This window comes from Silurus aristotelis (genome assembly GCF_946808225.1).
Source record: "Silurus aristotelis genome assembly, chromosome: 22".
In the NCBI taxonomy this organism is placed as follows: domain Eukaryota; kingdom Metazoa; phylum Chordata; class Actinopteri; order Siluriformes; family Siluridae; genus Silurus; species Silurus aristotelis.
Window position 1 is genome coordinate 11,043,188 of NC_139595.1, and position 19,107 is coordinate 11,062,294.

Below are 19,107 nucleotides of genomic sequence, written 5' to 3' on the forward strand. Positions count from 1 at the left end.
GTAGTGCTTTTTTTTTATGCATGTTGTTGTTGTGTACTGCTTACACAAATTCAGCAAATAAATTCATTATAAGTTTTTCCATTGAAAAACAGTGATCGGAAATCGCTGCTTTAGGCTTAGAGATTTAGAATGATGTAGTTAGTCATGGTTACTCTTCTCCTTTTTTATTTAATCTATTGCTAAACATTAACACCTGAAAACAATGGGATATCATCACGCTGGCACGGCGCTGAAGGCTAAGGGGTTAACTTACCGGACTTTTTTGCCATGCTCAGTGATCTTGGTTACATTAAGGGTTCCAGATTTTTCACAATTCTAGAGAAAGTCAGTAAAAAAAGCAATGAGAGTGTGTAGTAGAATTGGAAATACATGAAAGTGGATGGTAAACCTATGTATTCAAAATAAATCTAACTAAAAGAATACAACCTTTTTTTCTTATAGCAGTTCATTGTGCTAATGTTTCCTATAATACATTTTACAGTATTTCTTACAGCAAAATATCAAAAAATGGTACAACCACAATTCCAAAAAAGTTGAGACATTGCTCACAAAAGAACATAGAAAACAAATCAAAGGTTTAAACTGATTAAATGCATCGTTAAGGAAAAAAAAGCTACATCTGAAGTTGATTGCCACAAAGCAACAAAAAGCTGAAAAGGTTAATCTTACCAAAAAGAAACTCTAGAGACAAAGGCTAAAATCAATATTGGATTCTCCGGTTCTTAGGGCCCTCAGGTGGCACTGCATTCAAAGCAGCCACGGTTTTGTAAGGGAAATGACTGCACAGGCTCAGAAACCTCCAGAAATCATTATTTGGGAACACAGTTTGCTGTGTCATCCCCAAATGCAGGTTAGGTTTAAGCTCTTCTCTTCTTCTTTCGGCTGCTCCCATTAGGAGTCGCCACAGCGGAACATCTGTCTCCATACTATTCTGTCATCACATCTGTCATCTACATCTGTCTCTTTGAAATCAACTACCTGCATGCCTTCCCTCACCACATCCATAAACCTCCTCCTTGGCCTTCTTCTTTTCCTCGAGCCGCCAGGCTTCCTTGAGCTGTCATTCGTGCAGTAAGAACGACAGACTGTCGTTCCTACTGCACACTTCACTGCTCTCACACTGTCCTCATACATGTCCTGCACCACCCTCACATACTTCTCTGACACACCTGACTTCCTCATACAATACCACAACTCCTCTCTTTGCACCCTGTCGTACGCTTTCTCTAAATCCATAAATACACAATGCAATTCCTTCTGACCTTCTCTATACTTCAACATCAACATTCTCAAAGCAAATAATGTGTCTGTGGTGCTCTTCCTCGGCATGAAACCATACTGTTGCTCACAGATGGTCACCTCTTCTCTCAGCCTGGCTTCCACTACTCTTTCCCATAACTTCACAGTGTGACTGATCAACTTTATTCCCCTGTAGTTACTGCAAGTCTGCACATCTCCCTTATTCTTAAAAATCGGTACCAGCACACTCCTTCTCCATTCCTCAGGCATCCTCTCACCTTCCAAAATCTTGTTAAACAATCTTGTTAAAAACTTCACTGCCATCTCACCTAAACATCCCCATGCTTCTACTGGTATGTCATCTGGTCCAACCGACCTTCCACTCTTCATCTTCTTAATCACTACTCTCACTTCCTCCTCACTAATTCTATTTTCTTCCTGCTTTACCATCTCCACCTCATCCAACAATCTCTCTCTCTCATTTTCCTTATTCATCAGCTGCTCAAAATACTCCCTCCACCTTCTCAACACACTCACCTCACTAGTCAACACATTTCCATCTCACCTTGTACTCCTGCCTACTTTTCTCAGCTCTCTGCCGATCCAAATCCTGTTTTGCCAACCCCTTTCTCCTTATGCTCTCCTGCACTTCCTTATTCCACCACCACGTTCTCTTTGTCTTGCTTTCTCTTTCAAGATGTTACACCAAGTACCTTTCTAGTTGTCTCCATTATTACATCTACAATAGTTGCCCAATCATCCAGCACCTCTTCACCACCACCGAGCCCCTGTATGACCTCTTCCCTGAACCTCACACTACAGTCTTCGTCCTTCAGTTCCCACCATCTTATTCTTTTTTCAGCCATCACTCTCCTCCTCTTCATCTCTAAAAACATTCTACAGACCACCATCCAATGCTGTATAGCTACACTGTCCCCTGCCAACACCTTACAGTCTCCGATCTCCTTCAGGTTGCATCTCCTGCATAGAACATAGTCCACCTGTGTGCACCTACCCACCTATGCTCCTACTTCTTAAAATAAGTATTTATCACTGCCATTTCCATCCTTTTAGCAAGATCTACCACCATCTGCCCTTACACATTCCTCTCCTTAAGGACATACCTCCTCATCACCTCTGTTCCCTTTATTAACATGCCCATTAAAGTCTGCCCCAATCACCAATCGTTCTTTCCTAGGAACACTCTCCACCACCTCATCTAACTCACTCCAGAATGTTTCCCTCTCCTTCATCTCACAACCCACTTGTGGAGGATGATGACATTTATCATCACCCCTTTACCTTCAGAAACTCTCTTCATCTCCACTACACTCTTCTCTCAGGATGACCGCTACACCATTTCTCTTTCCATCCACACCATGATAGAACAGTTTAAACCCCCACTCCAATGTTAATGGCCTTACTCCATTTCCACTTGGTCTCCTGAACACGCATGTCTACCTTTCTCTGCTCCATCATTTCAGCTCTCTCTCTCCCTTTACCAGTCATAGTTCCAACATTTAAAGTGCCCACTCTAACCTCACTCTCCTACACTTCTCCTTTCCCTGCTGTCTCTGTAGACATCTTCCTCCTCTCCTTCTTTTCATTCGGCCAACAGTAGCCCAATTTGCACCGGTACCCTGTTGGCTGACAATACCTGTGGCGGTCGTTGGTAACCCGGGCCTCGACCGATCCGGTATGAAATTCGGATTCGTGATCCGCATATTTGATTTGGCACGTTTTACACTGGATGCTCTTCCTAACGCAACCCTCCCCATTTATACCCGGGCTTGGGATCGGCACTAAGAGTGCACTGGCTTGTGTAACCCTGATGGCTGGGTTGTCAAGTTTAAGCTCTATCATGCTCAAAAGAAGCCATATGTGAACATGATGCAGTCAGATAAATCAAAAGTTTAAATTCTTTTTGGAAACCATGGATGCCATGTCAGAAAATGCTAAAGTTAATCTATTACTACAGCATGGGTTGCAGTTGAGGCAGTGTGCTGAACTGGCCTGCCTGCCTGCAGTCCAGACGGTTCACTAACTGAAAACATTTGGCACAACATGAAACAAAATATACGACAAAGAAGCACCATGACTGTCTAGAATCCTGTATTATTTTTTAAAATGGTACATTTTTCTCATTTTAAACATTTTATGTTTTCTAGGTTCTACTGTGATTAAAATATGGGTTTATGGTATTTGCAAATCATTGCATTCTGTATTTATTTACATGTTACAAGCATCACAACTTTGTTGGAATGTGGGTTGTATAATAGTTTTTTAATGCATAAGCTCACAGAAGCCACTGATAGGATTTTTCTATAACTGATGGGAAACGCAAGTATATAATTCCTCCCACCCAGGCCAAAATGACTCCCACCTAGTACAAAAATATAAATAATACTGAAACATAAATGAAATTTTTTTTTTTTTTTTAATTACCTTTGTCACTATAACAAATTTTCTACAAATCACTGCCATTCTCTTATACCTCCCAATATCCAACCACTGATAGCTATTTCATAGAACTATATGCACCCAGTCCTAGCTTATATATTTGAAAGCATATAACTTAAAAAAAAAATTTTTTTACTATTTTCCAAATTATTCAGGAATTAATGTGAATATAAAATACAGAATAGATAAAGAGAAAGTGTTTTGGGAAAATAAATAAAAAAGTGAAAGAACATGTTATACTTACAGAATGTGGATGTTTAGGGGATGAAGGGTTGGACGATTCTGAATCTAGGGTCCCAGCTTTTGAAGGTTCCTAAGGAGAAAATCAGCAAACACTTTATCTAAAAAATTATTAACCTATACCCAACAACTTTCTTTGCTTTCAGTCTCCATTTCAGGAATTGGAATTCAGGAATTTAGGTTGGGTGATCAACTTGGCCAGTCATAAGCCTTTCACTCTCCCCCTCAATGAAGTCTTTGTTGTGTTGGCAATGTGTCTGGGATAATGCCTCACTGCATAATGAAGTTCCTCTTAATATATTAATTTCTCTGTAAAGCAGTCAGAATTTTACTGTAGACTTTTAAATTCATCCTGCTGCTACCAGTGATGGGTTATGCATTTTACACCTACTGTAGGCCTTCAGAGGTGTCCCATCTGAATCAATCCACCTCTTAATAACATCATTACGAAACCACAGCTATAGAAACCATATATTTTATACATATATTTTATACTCTTGAAAAAAAGCAGCAAATGCTTCATCACTTCAACCTAAAATACCAGCTACAAGCCTAAACTTTTTTAATGTACACTGAGATTCTACAATGACCGCAAATACTTAATATTCCAGTATCTTTAAGAGATAAACCATTTTCCAGCTGCACAAGAGATCTTTGGACAGGTAGAACTGAAGGACATTACTTAATTGGCAGAATTGCAATCCTGGTGTTTTGGTTGTTGTGGTCTCAACACAGATCACACTGCTGAAAGATTCTTTAAGACTGGAAGTGGAACATTGTAAAAAATGTCAGGTATAAGAACAGATAATGCCACAAATAACAAAAAAGCCTTTGACTACATCTGATTTACTTCCGTTTTGGACAGAATCTCCACCTCATTCTAGATAAGCCATTAGAGATAAACAGTGTGTCCACAGCGCTTTCAAGCCTTTAAAAAACAAATATGGTGCATATATAGTGGACAATAGTGGACATGTCATTTTTTTCAGGGGTCATCTTTCCATGCATCGCTATGGTGAATGGGCCGCTCCTGAGTGTCCATGTGTCTGTCTCATTCCTCACTGAAGGTGAAAACCTTTTAGCCTTTTTATTATTTGCTGTGGGGTTATTTATATTTATATTTACGCTTTAACAAAGATGTTGTATTCCAAAAAACTACTAGTGGTTACTTTATTTTGAATGTTACCTTCGCTTGAGACAGTTGTAGCTGAGAGAAGATGAAGACATAGTAAATACAGCGCATTGCTTGAGGTAAATTATTTATACAAACCCGATTCCAAAAAAGTTGGGACACTGAACAAATTGTGATGAAAAAGGAATGCAATAATTTACAAATCTCATAAACTTATATTTTATTCACAATAGAATATAGATACACTATAAAATGTTGAAAGTGAGACATTTTGAAATGTCATGCTAAATATTGGCTCATTTTGGATTTCATGAGAACTACACAAAAAGTTGGGACAGGTAGCAATAAGAGGCCGGAAAAGTTAAATGTACATATAAGGAACAGCTGGAGAACCAATTTGCAACTTATTAGGTCAATTGGCAACATGATTGGGTATAAAAAGAGCCTCTCAGAGTGGCAGTGTCTTTCAGAAGTCAAGATGGGCAGAGGATCACCAATTCCCCCAAAGCTGCGGCGAACAATAGTGGAGCAAAATCAGAAAGGAGTTTCTCAGAAAAAAATTGCAAAGAGTTTGAAGTTATCATCATCTACAGTGCATAATATCATCCAAAGATTCAGAGAATCTGAAACAATCTCTGTGCCTAAGAGTCAAGGCTGGAAAACCATACTGACGGCACTGCATCACATACAGGAATGCTACTGTAATGGAAATCACAACATGGGCTCAGGAATACTTCCAGAAAACATTGTCGGTGAACACAATCCACCGTGCCATTTGCCGTTGCCGGCTAAAACTCTATAGGTCAAAAAAGATATACCTAAACATGATCCAGTAGCACAGGCGTTTTCTCTGGGCCAAGGCTCATTAAAAATGGACTGTGGCAAAGTGGAAAACTGTTCTGTGCTCAGACGAATCAAAATTTGAAGTTCTTTTTGGAAAACTGGGATGCCATGTCATCTGGACTAAAGAGGATAAGGACAACCCAAGTTGTTATTAGCACTCAGTTCAGAAGCCTGCATCTCTGATGGTATGGGGTTGCATGAGTGCGTGTGGCAGGGGCAGCTTACACATCTGGAAAAGTACCATCAATGCTGAAAGTTATATCCAAGTTCTAGAACAAACATATGCTCTCATCCAGACGTCGTCTCTTTCCTTGCATTTTCCAACATGACAATGCCAGACCACATACTGCATCAATTACAACATCATGGCTGCGTAAAAACATGGCCTTGTCCCAACTTTTTTGAGATGTGTTGATGCCATGAAATATAAAATCATCTTATTTCCCCCTCAAAATTATACATCTTCTTGTGTTTGACTTGTTTGCCGCGAGTTACGTGTTTGTATCTCTCTCGGCGTCTTTCAAACAAACTTTGCTATCTATCCATCCGTTTTTCCTCTTTTAATAATCCTTAATTGTTTTTGTCTTCCTGACTTGTGCCTGTAGTTAGTTAACTCGACTATAACTAGTGTTGTTTATATTTATTTTCTCTCACTCACATCTCTGTATAATAAATCTGTTCGTGACGATAAGCACTATGCCGGTTGTTTGTCTGCATTCGAGCACAGGTGAGGACTTGTTCGAGTTGCAAACGGTGGCGTTGGAGATGGAGGCATTGGAGAAACAGATTCGCGAGCTGCATGTAAAGCATGACCGGCTGCGAGAGCGGAAAGCGGCGCTGGAAACATCCCGGGCGGACGCGCACTCATCCCAGGTAAACTCCCGGGTTGAACCTAACGCTCCCAGCACATCAACTCCGCGTGCTTCTCTGCCCAGGCCCAGCGCACCTACAACTCCGGCACCGGTGCAACATGGACCCTGGATGCGGCCGCGGCGGAAGAGACAAGCCAAGCCCCGATCGAGGACGTCTCCACCTCCACCACCAGCCTTCGAGATCTCGACCGAGAACCGCTTCGTCCCCCTCCGCGAGACGGAACGCGACACTGTTATTCTCGGAGATTCCATCGTCCGGCATATCCGCACTACCCGAGCTAAAGGTAAGGTGCACACTCGCTGTTTTCCTGGTGCTCGTGTTCTGGATGTCGCTGCGCAGGTACCCGCGATCCTGAACGAGAACTTCGGAGCGGTTGTTCTCCATGCCGGATCAAACGACACCAGGCTGCGGCAAACGGAGATCTTAAAGAGGGACTTCAGGATCCTGGTGGAGACGGTACGCAGCACATCACCCACAACGAGGATCATTGTGTCAGGACCTCTTCCCACTTATCAGCGAGGGGCTGAGAAGTTTAGTAGACTTTTAGCTCTAAATGAATGGTTACAGTCATGGTGTCGAGAACATAAACTTCTCTTTGTTAATAACTGGAACTGTTTCTGGGAGCGTCCTAGGTTCTTCCGCCCTGATGGCCTGCACCCCAGCAGAGTTGGAGCAGCAGTGCTATCAGATAACATCTCTAGGATACTACACACCATCTGACTGGTAAGACATCAAGAAATCTTCAACTATAAGAACACGCATACTACAGACCAAATAGTTACAAGTTCACACACAGCCCAGTTGATAGAAACCGTATCTATTCCTCGGGTAGTAAAACCAAGAATTACATACACAAGATCCAGAAATAATCTTATTGCAGTTAAAACTGAAAAATGCCAGATAAACAAACACAACAAAGTTCTAAAGTTCGGTCTTTTAAACATTAGATCACTTGCACCCAAAGCACTGATTGTAAATAAGATGATCACAGATAATAATCTCGATGCACTCTGTCTCACTGAGACCTGGATTAAACCAGGTGATTATATGGGTCTAAACGAGTCGACACCGTCAGGATATGTTTATAAGCATGAGCCCCGTCAGACTGGTCGTGGGGGGGGTGTAGGAACCATTTATAGTGCTTCTCTTAATGTTAGTCAGAGATTAGGATTCAGCTTTAAATCATTTGAAGTGCTCGTTCTTAAAATTGCACTTTCAGACATGCACAGAAAACTCGCTCTGGTCACCGTGTACAGACCCCCAGGGCCCTACGCTGATTTTCTTCTTGAGTTTGCTTGTTTTCTCTCAGACCTCTTGATCAGCTTTGATAAAGTGCTGCTTGTAGGAGATTTTAATATTCATGTAGATGATGAAAACGATGCCTTAGGATTATCATTTGTCGATTTACTAAACTCTTTTGGAGTTAAACAAAACATCACCAGACCAACCCACCGTTTTAACCACACACTAGACTTAATAATATCCCACGGAGCAGACGTCACTGATATAGATATTTTACCCCAGAGTGATGACATCACAGACCATTATCTCCTACTGTACACACTACCGGTAGAGCAGATTAACCGTGTTTCACCACGGTATCGACTTGGTAGGACTATTATTCCAACCACTAAGGACAGATTCATAAATAACCTGCCTGATTTATCTCAGTTTCACATTAAACCCATAACTGCTGATCATCTTGATGAGATGGCAAACAACATAGACCTTATCCTCACTAGCACTTTAGACACTGTTGCCCCCATCCGGTTAAAAAAGGTTCGAGAACAAGCACCTGCACCTTGGTATAATAGTCATACGCATGCCCTAAAGAGAACAACACGTAATCTGGAGAGAAAATGGAGGAAAACTAAATTGGAGGTATTTAGAATTGCGTATAAAGACAGTATGCTTAGCTACAGACAGGCGCTAAAAGCTGCTAGAGCTAAACACCTGAGCAAACTCATAGAAAATAACAAAAACAACCCCAGGTTCCTTTTCAGTACAGTCGCTAAATTAACAACAAATCAGGGATCTGAAAAATGTGTTCCATCACAGTTTAGTAGTGAAGACTTTATGAATTTTTCACTGAAAAAATAGATAACATTAGAAAAACAATTGTGGCAGTTCAACCTCTGACAGCATCTCCCGACACAATCGTACTTACAACCCCACAACTACACTGTTTTACATGTATAGGACAGGAAGAGCTGTATGATGCTATTATGAAAGCTAAATCAACAACATGTCAGTTAGATCCAATTCCCACTAAACTACTGAAGGAAGTGTTATATACAGCTGGTGAGCCTCTTCTCAATATTATTAACTCCTCACTATCGTTAGGTCATGTCCCTAAATCCCTCAAGTTAGCAGTTATTAAGCCCCTCATTAAAAAACCTAATCTGGATCCAAGCACGCTATCGAATTACAGACCAATTTCAAATCTCCCATTTATGTCTAAGATTTTAGAAAAGATTGTCGCTGCCCAGCTATGTAACCACTTGCAGGAGAACAATATCTTTGAAGAGTTTCAGTCAGGTTTTAGGCCCCATCATAGCACAGAAACTGCTCTAGTTAAAATCACTAACGACCTGTTTTTAGCTTCAGACCAAGGCTACATCTCCCTATTAGTTTTACTAGATCTTAGTGCTGCGTTCGACACTATAGATCATGATCTTCTCCTCGATCGCTTACAGAATTACATCAGTATTCAGGGACAGGCATTAAGCTGGTTTAAATCCTACCTGTCCAATCGTTACCATTTCGTAGATTTAAATGGAGAGCTATCCAGGATAATGCTAGAATGCTCACATTCACGTGTTCACTCAGGTTTGTTGATGGTGGTGTGGTGGGCCGTCTCTTATCCCAGAGATCCCTCATGTCTGTGTTGCCTTCTGGTTCTCCCTTTTAGTTATGCTGCTATAGCGAGTCTTGCCGGAGTCCAAACTGCACAGTGACTTTAACTCTCATGCAACAATAGGTACACTTAATAATCCATATCCTTCTCTTCCTGTCACCCTCTTCTCTCTCTCTCTCTCTCTCTCTCTCTCTCTCTCTCTCGGTCGAGTTAAACATGCTCCTGAGGCTCCAGTGACCACTGTTCCTGCCCCTCTCCCCCCCGTGGATCTTCCCACTTCATCCAGGCCTGCCTGGATTGGATGTCAACAGTCTCCTACACTGATGTCAACAGTCTCCTACACTGACTCAGAAATACACTTCGCTTTTGATCATCATCACTGCACCCCGCAACATTGTATACCCGCCACAAATGGACATTCGGTGTAACCCAGATGAGGATGGGTTCCCTCTTGAGTCTGGTTCCTCTCAAGGTTTCTTCCTTATGCCATCTCGGGGAGTTTTTCCTTGCCACAGTCGCCAGTCGCCACCGGCTTGCTCATCAGGGACAAACTTACTCATAAAGAACATATTCATTTTTAATCACCGCATTATCTGTGTAAAGCTGCTTTGAGACAATGTTCATTGTTAAAAGCGCTATACAAATAAAAATGAATTGAATTGAATTGAATAGTAAATTATGGCGTGCCACAAGGGTCAGTTCTGGGACCCCTGCTTTTTACAATATACATGCTTCCATTAGGAAATATTATTAGAAGGCATGGAATTAGCTTCCATTGTTATGCTGATGATACCCAGCTATATATTTCATCCAAACCAGGCGATACAGCTCAATTAGCTCGCATAACTGAGTGTGTTGAAGAAATAAGAGATTGGATGACCCATAACTTTCTGCTATTAAATTCTGATAAAACGGAGATTTTGCTCATCGGCCCAAAAAATAGTACACAGAAGCTCCAGCATCTCAGCCTGCATTTAGACGGTTGTTCTGTAACTACTAGTTCAACGGTAAAAGACCTGGGAGTTATTTTAGACAGCAACTTATCTTTCAAAAATCACATCAATCAAGTTACAAAAACAGCCTTCTTTCACCTTAGAAATATTTCTAAGCTAAGAAATATGTTATCTATATCTGATGCAGAGAAGCTCGTCCATGCGTTTATGACCTCTAGAATAGACTACTGTAATGCATTACTAGGTGGATGTCCTGCATCATTAATAAACAAGCTTCAGTTAGTTCAGAATGCCGCAGCAAGAGTTCTTACTAGGTCAAGAAAATACGATCATATAACCCCAATCTTATCGTCCCTACATTGGCTTCCTATTAAGTTTCGAATAGACTACAAACTACTGCTACTCACTTATAAAGCACTAAATGGTTTGGCTCCCATGTATCTATCCAGTCTCTTAACACGCTACAATCCGTCACGCTCCCTGAGATCTCAAAACTCTGGGCTTCTAGTAGTTCCTAGAATAGCAAAGTCCACTAAAGGCGGTAGAGCATTTTTACATTTAGCTCCTAAACTCTGGAATAGTCTTCCTGACAGTGTTCGGGGTTCAGATACACTCTCCCAGTTTAAGTGCAGATTAAAAACATATCTTTTTAGCAAAGCCTACACATAACACACATCACACACATCACATCATAACCTTGTGCTCCAGAACATCTGATCACATGCACATTATCAACTTGTGCTGTTAATATCATGAACAGCAGCTACGCTAATTCCTCTCCACTGCTTCTCTTTCTCTCCCCATCCCGAGGCATCCTGAGGTTTGGCCAGCTCCAGTCACGTCCCACCTCGTGAAGATTATGGACCTATGGATGATCATGGAGAAGTAGATGCCGAGTGTTTAAAGGCCCTGGCATGGAGAAGCTGATGCTGGATCTATGATGATCACAAATTGTTCTGTATTGTTGAAAGATTTATGACCAAACTTTTGATGTCACCCATATGAGGATGGGTTCCCCTTTGAGTCTGGTTCCTCTCAAGGTTTCTTCCTCATATCATCTAAGGGAGTTTTTCCTTGCCACTGTCGCCACGGCTTGCTCATCAGGGACAAACGCACACCATTCACCTTCACTGTTGTTTTCTGTAAAGCTGCTTTGAGACAATGTCTGTTGTGAAAAGCGCTATACAAATAAACTTGACTTGACTTGACTTGACTTCTCAGTTTAAACATTTGATATGTCATCTATGTTGTATTCTGAATAAAATATTGACATTTTAAACTTCCACATCATTGCATTCTTGTACAGTGTCCCAACGTTTTTGGAATCAGGTTTGTATTACTAATGATGCCTCATTTGTACACTATTACACTACTGCATATATTGCATCTGATACCGGTGTCACTTATTTTTGTAACGTGAGCCCATGCTTTTAAATGTTTCAACCCTGCTGCCATGACTGATTGCACACTAACACAAACTGCACATGCGCATGGATATAACACGTACGTTGAGCAAACGTAAGCCATATGATGATCGTTCAGGTAGAATGACCAGCAGCTTCTTATTCACAATTAACACTGAAGTATGCAGAGATAAAACTACACAATTATCGATTACAATATCGTTTGTCCTGAAGCTTATCAGTAGTCTAGTACTGACCCTGTGATGTACCGATCCAAAAAAATAACAGTTTTGGTGCCATCCCTAGTTAAAAGCACTTCAAATAACATTGACATTTTATTAAAGCTAACTGCTACATCTATTGGGCAAATATGCCTAATTCATGAATGTATTCATATACTGGATGAACTTACCAAGCACTTTATTAGAAACAACTTCTCATACAACCATAAGCCAATAGTGTGACAGCAGTAAAATACATAAAATCATGCAGTTTGCCAGCAACTTCAGACAAACATCACAACGTTCATCAGAATAAAGGAAAATGTGATGTCCATTTTTATAACCATGACATCATTGTTGGTGCCAGATGGGTAATATTTATTAGGTAATATTTAAATTCAGTTATTCTACCTATAGTAATTTACCTAGTGTTTGTGACTGATATTTGTATTCACTTTTCGTGCCCGTATTGGAGAGCTTGGACAAGAACAAGTGGGATGATAACTCATGGAGTGATGGCTAGCTCAGAGACAAACCTAACAAATTGTGTCAGAAGTGGAATACTTAATCCTGTACCCAAACCTGCAAGCGGTGGTGGCATGTGTGCTTATGCTACTGGATGCTGAAAATGGTTCTCTCACATCCTTTGGTTTTACATTCTACACATCATGTACATCATATGCTTAACAAGAAAGGTTGACCGATAGTGGATTTTACAAATATCTATAGCTATGGTAGAACATACCTGCAGATAAACAATTAATCAACCGATAGTTTTGGATACTGGGTCAAAATAAAAAACACTGTAAAATAAAAATAAATGCAATGTCATCACTTTTTTAACTAATTTAAATTTGATCTGTTAGTTCATAGTGTATTAACTAAAGTTAACATTAATAAGGTACAGCATGCAGCCTCACGTGTTAAAACAAACTTGCCTTTGCTGCTTTCATACTGTATAATGACAGTATTTTGGACCCTTCTCAACTGCTCCAGTGCAGAAGCAGCCTAGAAAAACTATTGGTATAGATTTTTGCAGATAGGCAAAAAATCCAGCAATCAACTATCTTTGCAGATAATCGGCAAAACTGATTAATCCGTCGACCTCTACTTCACATTTAAACACAACACATGGCTACACAACACCACAGTGGATATGAACCAATCCTGTTATCCACTAAAAATTTTGTTTACTGGCTAATAGTTCTAATGTCACTGCCCTACAGTGACCTTCATTCTCAGGATGATTGTGAAATCTCTGCTTTTGAGCAACTATAGGTTGATTTTACACACATGCCTGCGATAGGCCCATTGAAATATCTACTGGTAGTACTGGTTAGATTTTCTAAATGGGTAGAAGCTTTTCTATGTTCTAAGAAAAATGCCAAAACAGTAGTGGAAATTATGAGTAAGGAAATAATTCCTTGGTATGGCATCCCACTGTCTATAGACTCAGACTCAATTTACTTCCAAGGTCACTCATAATTTGTGTACGGCTTTAAACTTGTACTGGCATTTTCACATCCCTTATACCCACAATCCTCATGTGTTGTAGAACGAATGAAAAGGACCTAAACAGTGAAGCCTGCAAAAGTGATTGCTATCATGAGAACTGCTGTTTAATCTCTCTCTGTCCTAGCTAGGTCCACACCCCGAGACTTAGGAGGTGTAACAGTTCAACTGTGTGTGTATATATGTATTATGTACAGTATCTCACTAAAGTGAGTACACCCCTCATATTCCAGCTTCCATCTTTTAAAGGGACAATACTATAGAAAAGGTAATATCGGTGGCGCTGTTGAGCCATGTGACGTAGTTTTCTGTTGTTGATTTGCCATGTATAGTCAGTCTTTCTCAGTGGCTAGCGTGTGTGTGTGTAAATTAGCAAAAGCAATGTCCGATCCAGTAATATGCTCTGGCCCCATCCCAATACGGTGTGGCGATGTAGCTTACAACAGGTTATGGTCGCTGAACTGCTGGATGTCTGAGTGGTGCTCCAAAAACAATGTAGGCTTCATAGATAAAACAATTTTGAGGGCAAGGCTGTCCTGTTAGGGCAGGACGGCATCCATCCCACTCGGGAAACTGCTGCTTTCATTTCTTGTAGTATAGGTTTCAGAGCAGCTTGATTTAAACAGTGACTGTCCAGAGGCCAAAGCCAGGGAACAGACAGACAGGCTAAACTGACCATGTGCTAGCTGCATTAAGTCATCACTCAGAATCCACCATATTGAAACTGTGTCTGTCTCCCGAGCGAAACCAAAATGTAGAAATTCCCAGAAAGTCTGTTAAACCTTTAAGCCTTCGCCACAGATTTTGGGACTCACATCTGAAAGTTTTTAGTCAGCCACCAATTGTGCAAGTTCTCACACTTAAAAAGATGAGAGAGGCCTGTCATTTTCATCATAGGTACACTTCAACTATGAGAGACAAAATGAGAAAAAAAATCCCGAAAATTACATTGTCTGATTTTTGAAGAATTTATTTGCAAATTATGGTGGAAAATAAGTATTTGGTCACCTACAAAAAAAGCAAGATTTCTGGCTCTCACAGACCTGTAACTTCCTCTTTAAGAGGCTCCTATGTCCTCCACTTGTTACCTGTATTAATGGCATGTGTTTAAACTCGTTATCAGTGTAAAAGACACCTGTCCACAACCTCAAACAGTCAGACTCCTAACTCCACTATGGCCAAGACCAAAGAGCTGTCAAAGAGCACCAGAAACAAAATTGTAGACCTGCACCAGGCTGGGAAGACTGAATCTGCAATAGGTTAAGAGCTTGGTGTGAAGAAATCAACTGTGGAAGCAATTATTAGAAAATGGAAGACATACAAGACCACTGATAATCTCCCTCGATCTGGGGCTCCACGCAAGATCTCACCCCATGGGGTCAAAATGATCACAAGAACAGTGAGCAAAAATCTCAGAACCACACGGGGGAGACCTAGTGAATGACCTGCAGAGAGCTCGGACCAAAGTTACAAAGGCTACCAATAGTAACACACTACGCCGCCAGGGACTCAAATCCTGCAGTGCCAGACGTGTCCCCCTGCTTAAGCCAGTACATGTCTGGGCCCCGTCTGAAGTTTGCTAGAGAGCATTTGGATGATCCAGAAGAGGATTGCGAGAATGTCATATGGTCAGATGAAACCAAAATAGAACTTCTTGGTAAAAACTCAACTTTTCGTGTTTGGAGTGATAGGTTGGGAAATTTTTTTTTGCAAAAACAGGAAATAGGTTAATGGGCTAAAAACGGCAACTAAATGTAACGAGCCTGGTTTGAAAAAGTAAGAAATAGAAAGTACAGATATGTGTAAAAAATTTAATGAGTGAAAGTAAAAAGTTGCCTGATATATAGTACTGATATCAGAAAAAATCTATTTAAGTACAGTTATGAAGTATGTGTCCGGGTTGTTTTACAAACTATGACCACTAGCATTTAATATATGGCTAAATGCAGTGGCGAGCGGTCAGGGCCAGCAAAGTCTTCTCTGCTGGCCTAAATTCAGAGGGAAACTGTTACAACCAAGTTCGACTGGCAAAACATTTCTGCTGCACACATGAATACTGAGTTGGTCTTGGACATACTTAAAAATAATTTTTCCAGAAAAGCTAGACATCTTGAGAAGAGGTCGGCCAACCCCGAAGCTAGCTAGCTTGTCTCAGCCCGGGAAAGGTTTCTTCGCCACTTCCAGACCAGTAAATACGAGCGGTACCACTGGCTTACAGCCTCTGAGAAGCAGTGCAAATTATGAGTCTGCATCTCTGGTGGGTAGGTTGTATTTTATTTACATTTTTGTCATGTTATTAGACAAATATTGATTCTGAACTGCTCCAGATGATATAGGTGGCAGAGTTGCGGTTGTAGTGTAGAGGTTTGGAGTTGTCTTAATTGGGTTTCTTGCTTTAGTAAAGTGGTGTTCACCCGCCATATGTGAAATGCCTCCCTCTTTATAATGTATAATTGTTATACTGCATTTTTGTATGGTATTGCTGGTTTCTATAATTGCAACGTGATAGTGGTGGTATTAAGAGGTGACTTCAGTCGGGTAAGTCCCCACTGAAGGTACCAAATGCATGGCCCCCCCACTGGCAAAATGTAACAGGATTTGTTGTTTTTTAAATCAAATGCTGCTGCATGAGCCAATCATATTTTCATTTTTGTTGGCAAGTGTTTTTGGATACATGGTATACATTTATTGTTCACTCAGTAAACGTTCTAACACTGGGCACCTTAACAAAAATACTATAGTAGTATTGAGCAGGGCCTCTCTTTGATCTCAAAGCTGCCTTAATTCTTTGTAACACGAATTCCACACGAGTTCGGGATAATTTCTTTCAGATTTTGTTCAATGCTTATTGCATCTTGCAATTTATGCAGATTTTTCAGCACGAATCCATCTACATGTCTAATGTACTTCTACATTCCACTACATCCCAAAGCTGTTCTATTGTATTTAAGTCATGTAACCAGGAAAGCCAATGAACACTGTACTCAGGTCATGTTCATGTAACTAGTTAAAAATTACTTTAAATGAGCTTTGTGACATGGTGCATTATCAAGCTGCAAGTTGGCATTAGATATGCCAGCTGTGACAATTAAGGGATTCACATAAGCAACAATACTCAAATAAGTTGTGGCATTTGAGAAACTATTGATTGGTATCAACAGACCCAAGGTATGCCCAGAAAACATAATCCATATAATTAGAAGAGAGTACAGTACACTTCTCCTTCTCCTACTTCACTTCTGTTTTCTAGCCCCTGCTTCCTGGTCCCTCCTAAAACCCAGCATAGACATAACTACATGAACTACATTCATACATATGCTGAACAAATATTTTCCCTGATGGGCACTATAGAACAGCTGAAAAGGGAGCCGATAAAAGACTTCATCTGAGGAGATGGCATTAAACCATGGGGTGGAAGGCCTGCACAGATTCTGTAAATAACTCCCAATTAAAAAAAAATGTCTACTTCCAGTTGCAAAGAAAATGTGCCAAACACATAACTCATTAGCCCATAAGTTGACTACCTGCAGTTGTCATATAAACATCAAGTCAATATAGATAATACTATAATCTTTACAGAGGGCACATTCCCACTTGGACAAATTTGGCAGTATGTGAAAGACATGTACTTTCCACTTTCCAGTGCTTTTGATAGGATACTATGTATTTAGTACTGATTGATTGAGACTTGAGATGGACCTAAAGCAAAATAATAGCACAGTAAAGTGGTACAGAAGGCCCTTCATAACCACTGCTATTAGATGTTCAAGCTGTCTTTTTATTTTATTATTATTATTTTTTTTATTTAACATTCCTCTTCATTTTATTAATTATTATTATCCTTTTAATGTGCAGTCACCATATGATCACCTGCACTACCACTTTCGTTGCTATGTTAGTATTTTAGGGCTACTGCTATAGATTATTTTAGTAATCGAGTATTCTAATAATGATTCCATTGATTAATCGAGTAATTGGATACGATATACTTTTTCTTATTAAAGAGTAATACTAAATAAAAGAGTGACAATAAGACAGGTCTCTTATTATAAACAAGTAGTTTGTTTCCTTTTTAGGAAAATGTACATTTTTATTGCTGAAATTGCATACAAGAATATCTGTAAAAACTAAACCCATTTAGTGCATTTAATAGCCATATTACATCAAAATACACATACAGTGCATTCAAAAAGTCCTTCAGCAGTGGCCACATAGAGTAGGTTATGGAAAAATATTTGATTAATGAAACTCATTATTTCCCTTATGTATTTATTTATTCATCTCAAACAGTACCTCGATGTGGTTTTCTTGTCCCCGGAAAAGTTGCTTGAAATTTTTCACGCACTTCATCTGTGTATTTATTGCCAGCTTTAAAAACTTGCCCCTCTACCTACTCTACGCAACCACTGCAGGTGAACTTTTTGAATGCATTGTATATAAATAAAAAATATAAAAATCAATTTCAAATTACTTAAAAAATGGTGCGTTGTTCGCATCTTACTTAGTTTACTCCCATATGGAGTCTGTGCGTTCTGTGAATCGGCTGTGTCTGTCAAATATTCACTTAAGTGTTCCAAGTGCTTTTAAATAATGAATACATGTTGATGTACCTTAATGTTAGTCTCCAACACATATGTACTGTGCCTCCATTTTGTCACTATAGGACCTGGCTGTCTTCGGTTCAAACTGCATGTTTTGGCCATATTTCCACTCTCCTGCACCAGGAGACAGATTGAACTAAATCAGTATTAACATTAAAACACATATTGTAGATACAGGTGCATGTCAATCAATTAATTATATGAAATATGAAAAATCTATTGGCAGATTCACAAAAAAAAAACCCTTGATGTCTAAATAAAGGACTCACCCTCGAACACAAACATATGCATATACATATATGCTAGTAATATGCACGGCTACTTGCAAGTGACTGGTATACAATGTGAAGAAACCTTTAATTGTCACACATACATTTCAGTTCACACATGTTGGAATCATTACAGGTTTTATGCACTTTGTACATTTAGAATTATTATCAAAAGAACACTACATTGTAATTTCAGCTGCAGACAATTTATATCTTACAAAATCACCTATCAATCCCACTTTCATCTTTCTGAAAGACTTTTCCCATCTCAAAAATACAAAGTATATTTTCAAAAAGAAACATATATAAACATGCTTCTACGTAATTGACCAATTTGTGATTTTTTAAAATGAAAACAGATTTTATATAGATTATCAATGATGCACTGCTGCAATATCGTCTCTAGGGTACGTATATAACCCTAGTTCCCCATTCGGGAACTTCGAGCTGCTTCAAAACGCTATGGGAACGCCCTTGCGTTGTCCACGCGCTGAACCACGTGTG

The 19,107-nt window shown here is 39.9% G+C and overlaps 2 protein-coding genes across 7 annotated transcripts in view; one reads left to right on the forward strand and one right to left on the reverse strand.

Annotated features, from left to right (window-relative positions):
* The window catches only part of LOC310717510 (rho GTPase-activating protein 12-like), an 84,028-nt gene that overhangs the window by 37,743 nt on the left and 27,178 nt on the right, over positions 1-19,107 (reverse strand). For 3 of the 6 annotated variants that reach the window (XM_083525675.1, XM_083525677.1, XM_083525676.1), the window contains 3 exons: positions 18,344-18,448; positions 3,944-4,012; positions 254-315 (listed from right to left, as the gene is read on the reverse strand). In XM_083525675.1, the coding sequence (XP_083381801.1) occupies positions 254-315; positions 3,944-4,012; positions 18,344-18,448 (236 nt within the window). The remainder of the gene's footprint in view (positions 1-253; positions 316-3,943; positions 4,013-18,343; positions 18,449-19,107) is intronic. The other 3 variants (XM_083525680.1, XM_083525678.1, XM_083525679.1) reach the window with 1 other exon arrangement.
* On the forward strand, positions 6,391-9,158 carry LOC310717692 (uncharacterized protein). Its single transcript, XM_083526096.1, has 3 exons — positions 6,391-6,400; positions 6,642-7,510; positions 9,131-9,158. Exon 2 carries the CDS (start codon positions 6,680-6,682, stop codon positions 7,505-7,507), a length of 828 nt encoding a protein of 275 aa, XP_083382222.1. The 5' UTR covers positions 6,391-6,400; positions 6,642-6,679; the 3' UTR covers positions 7,508-7,510; positions 9,131-9,158.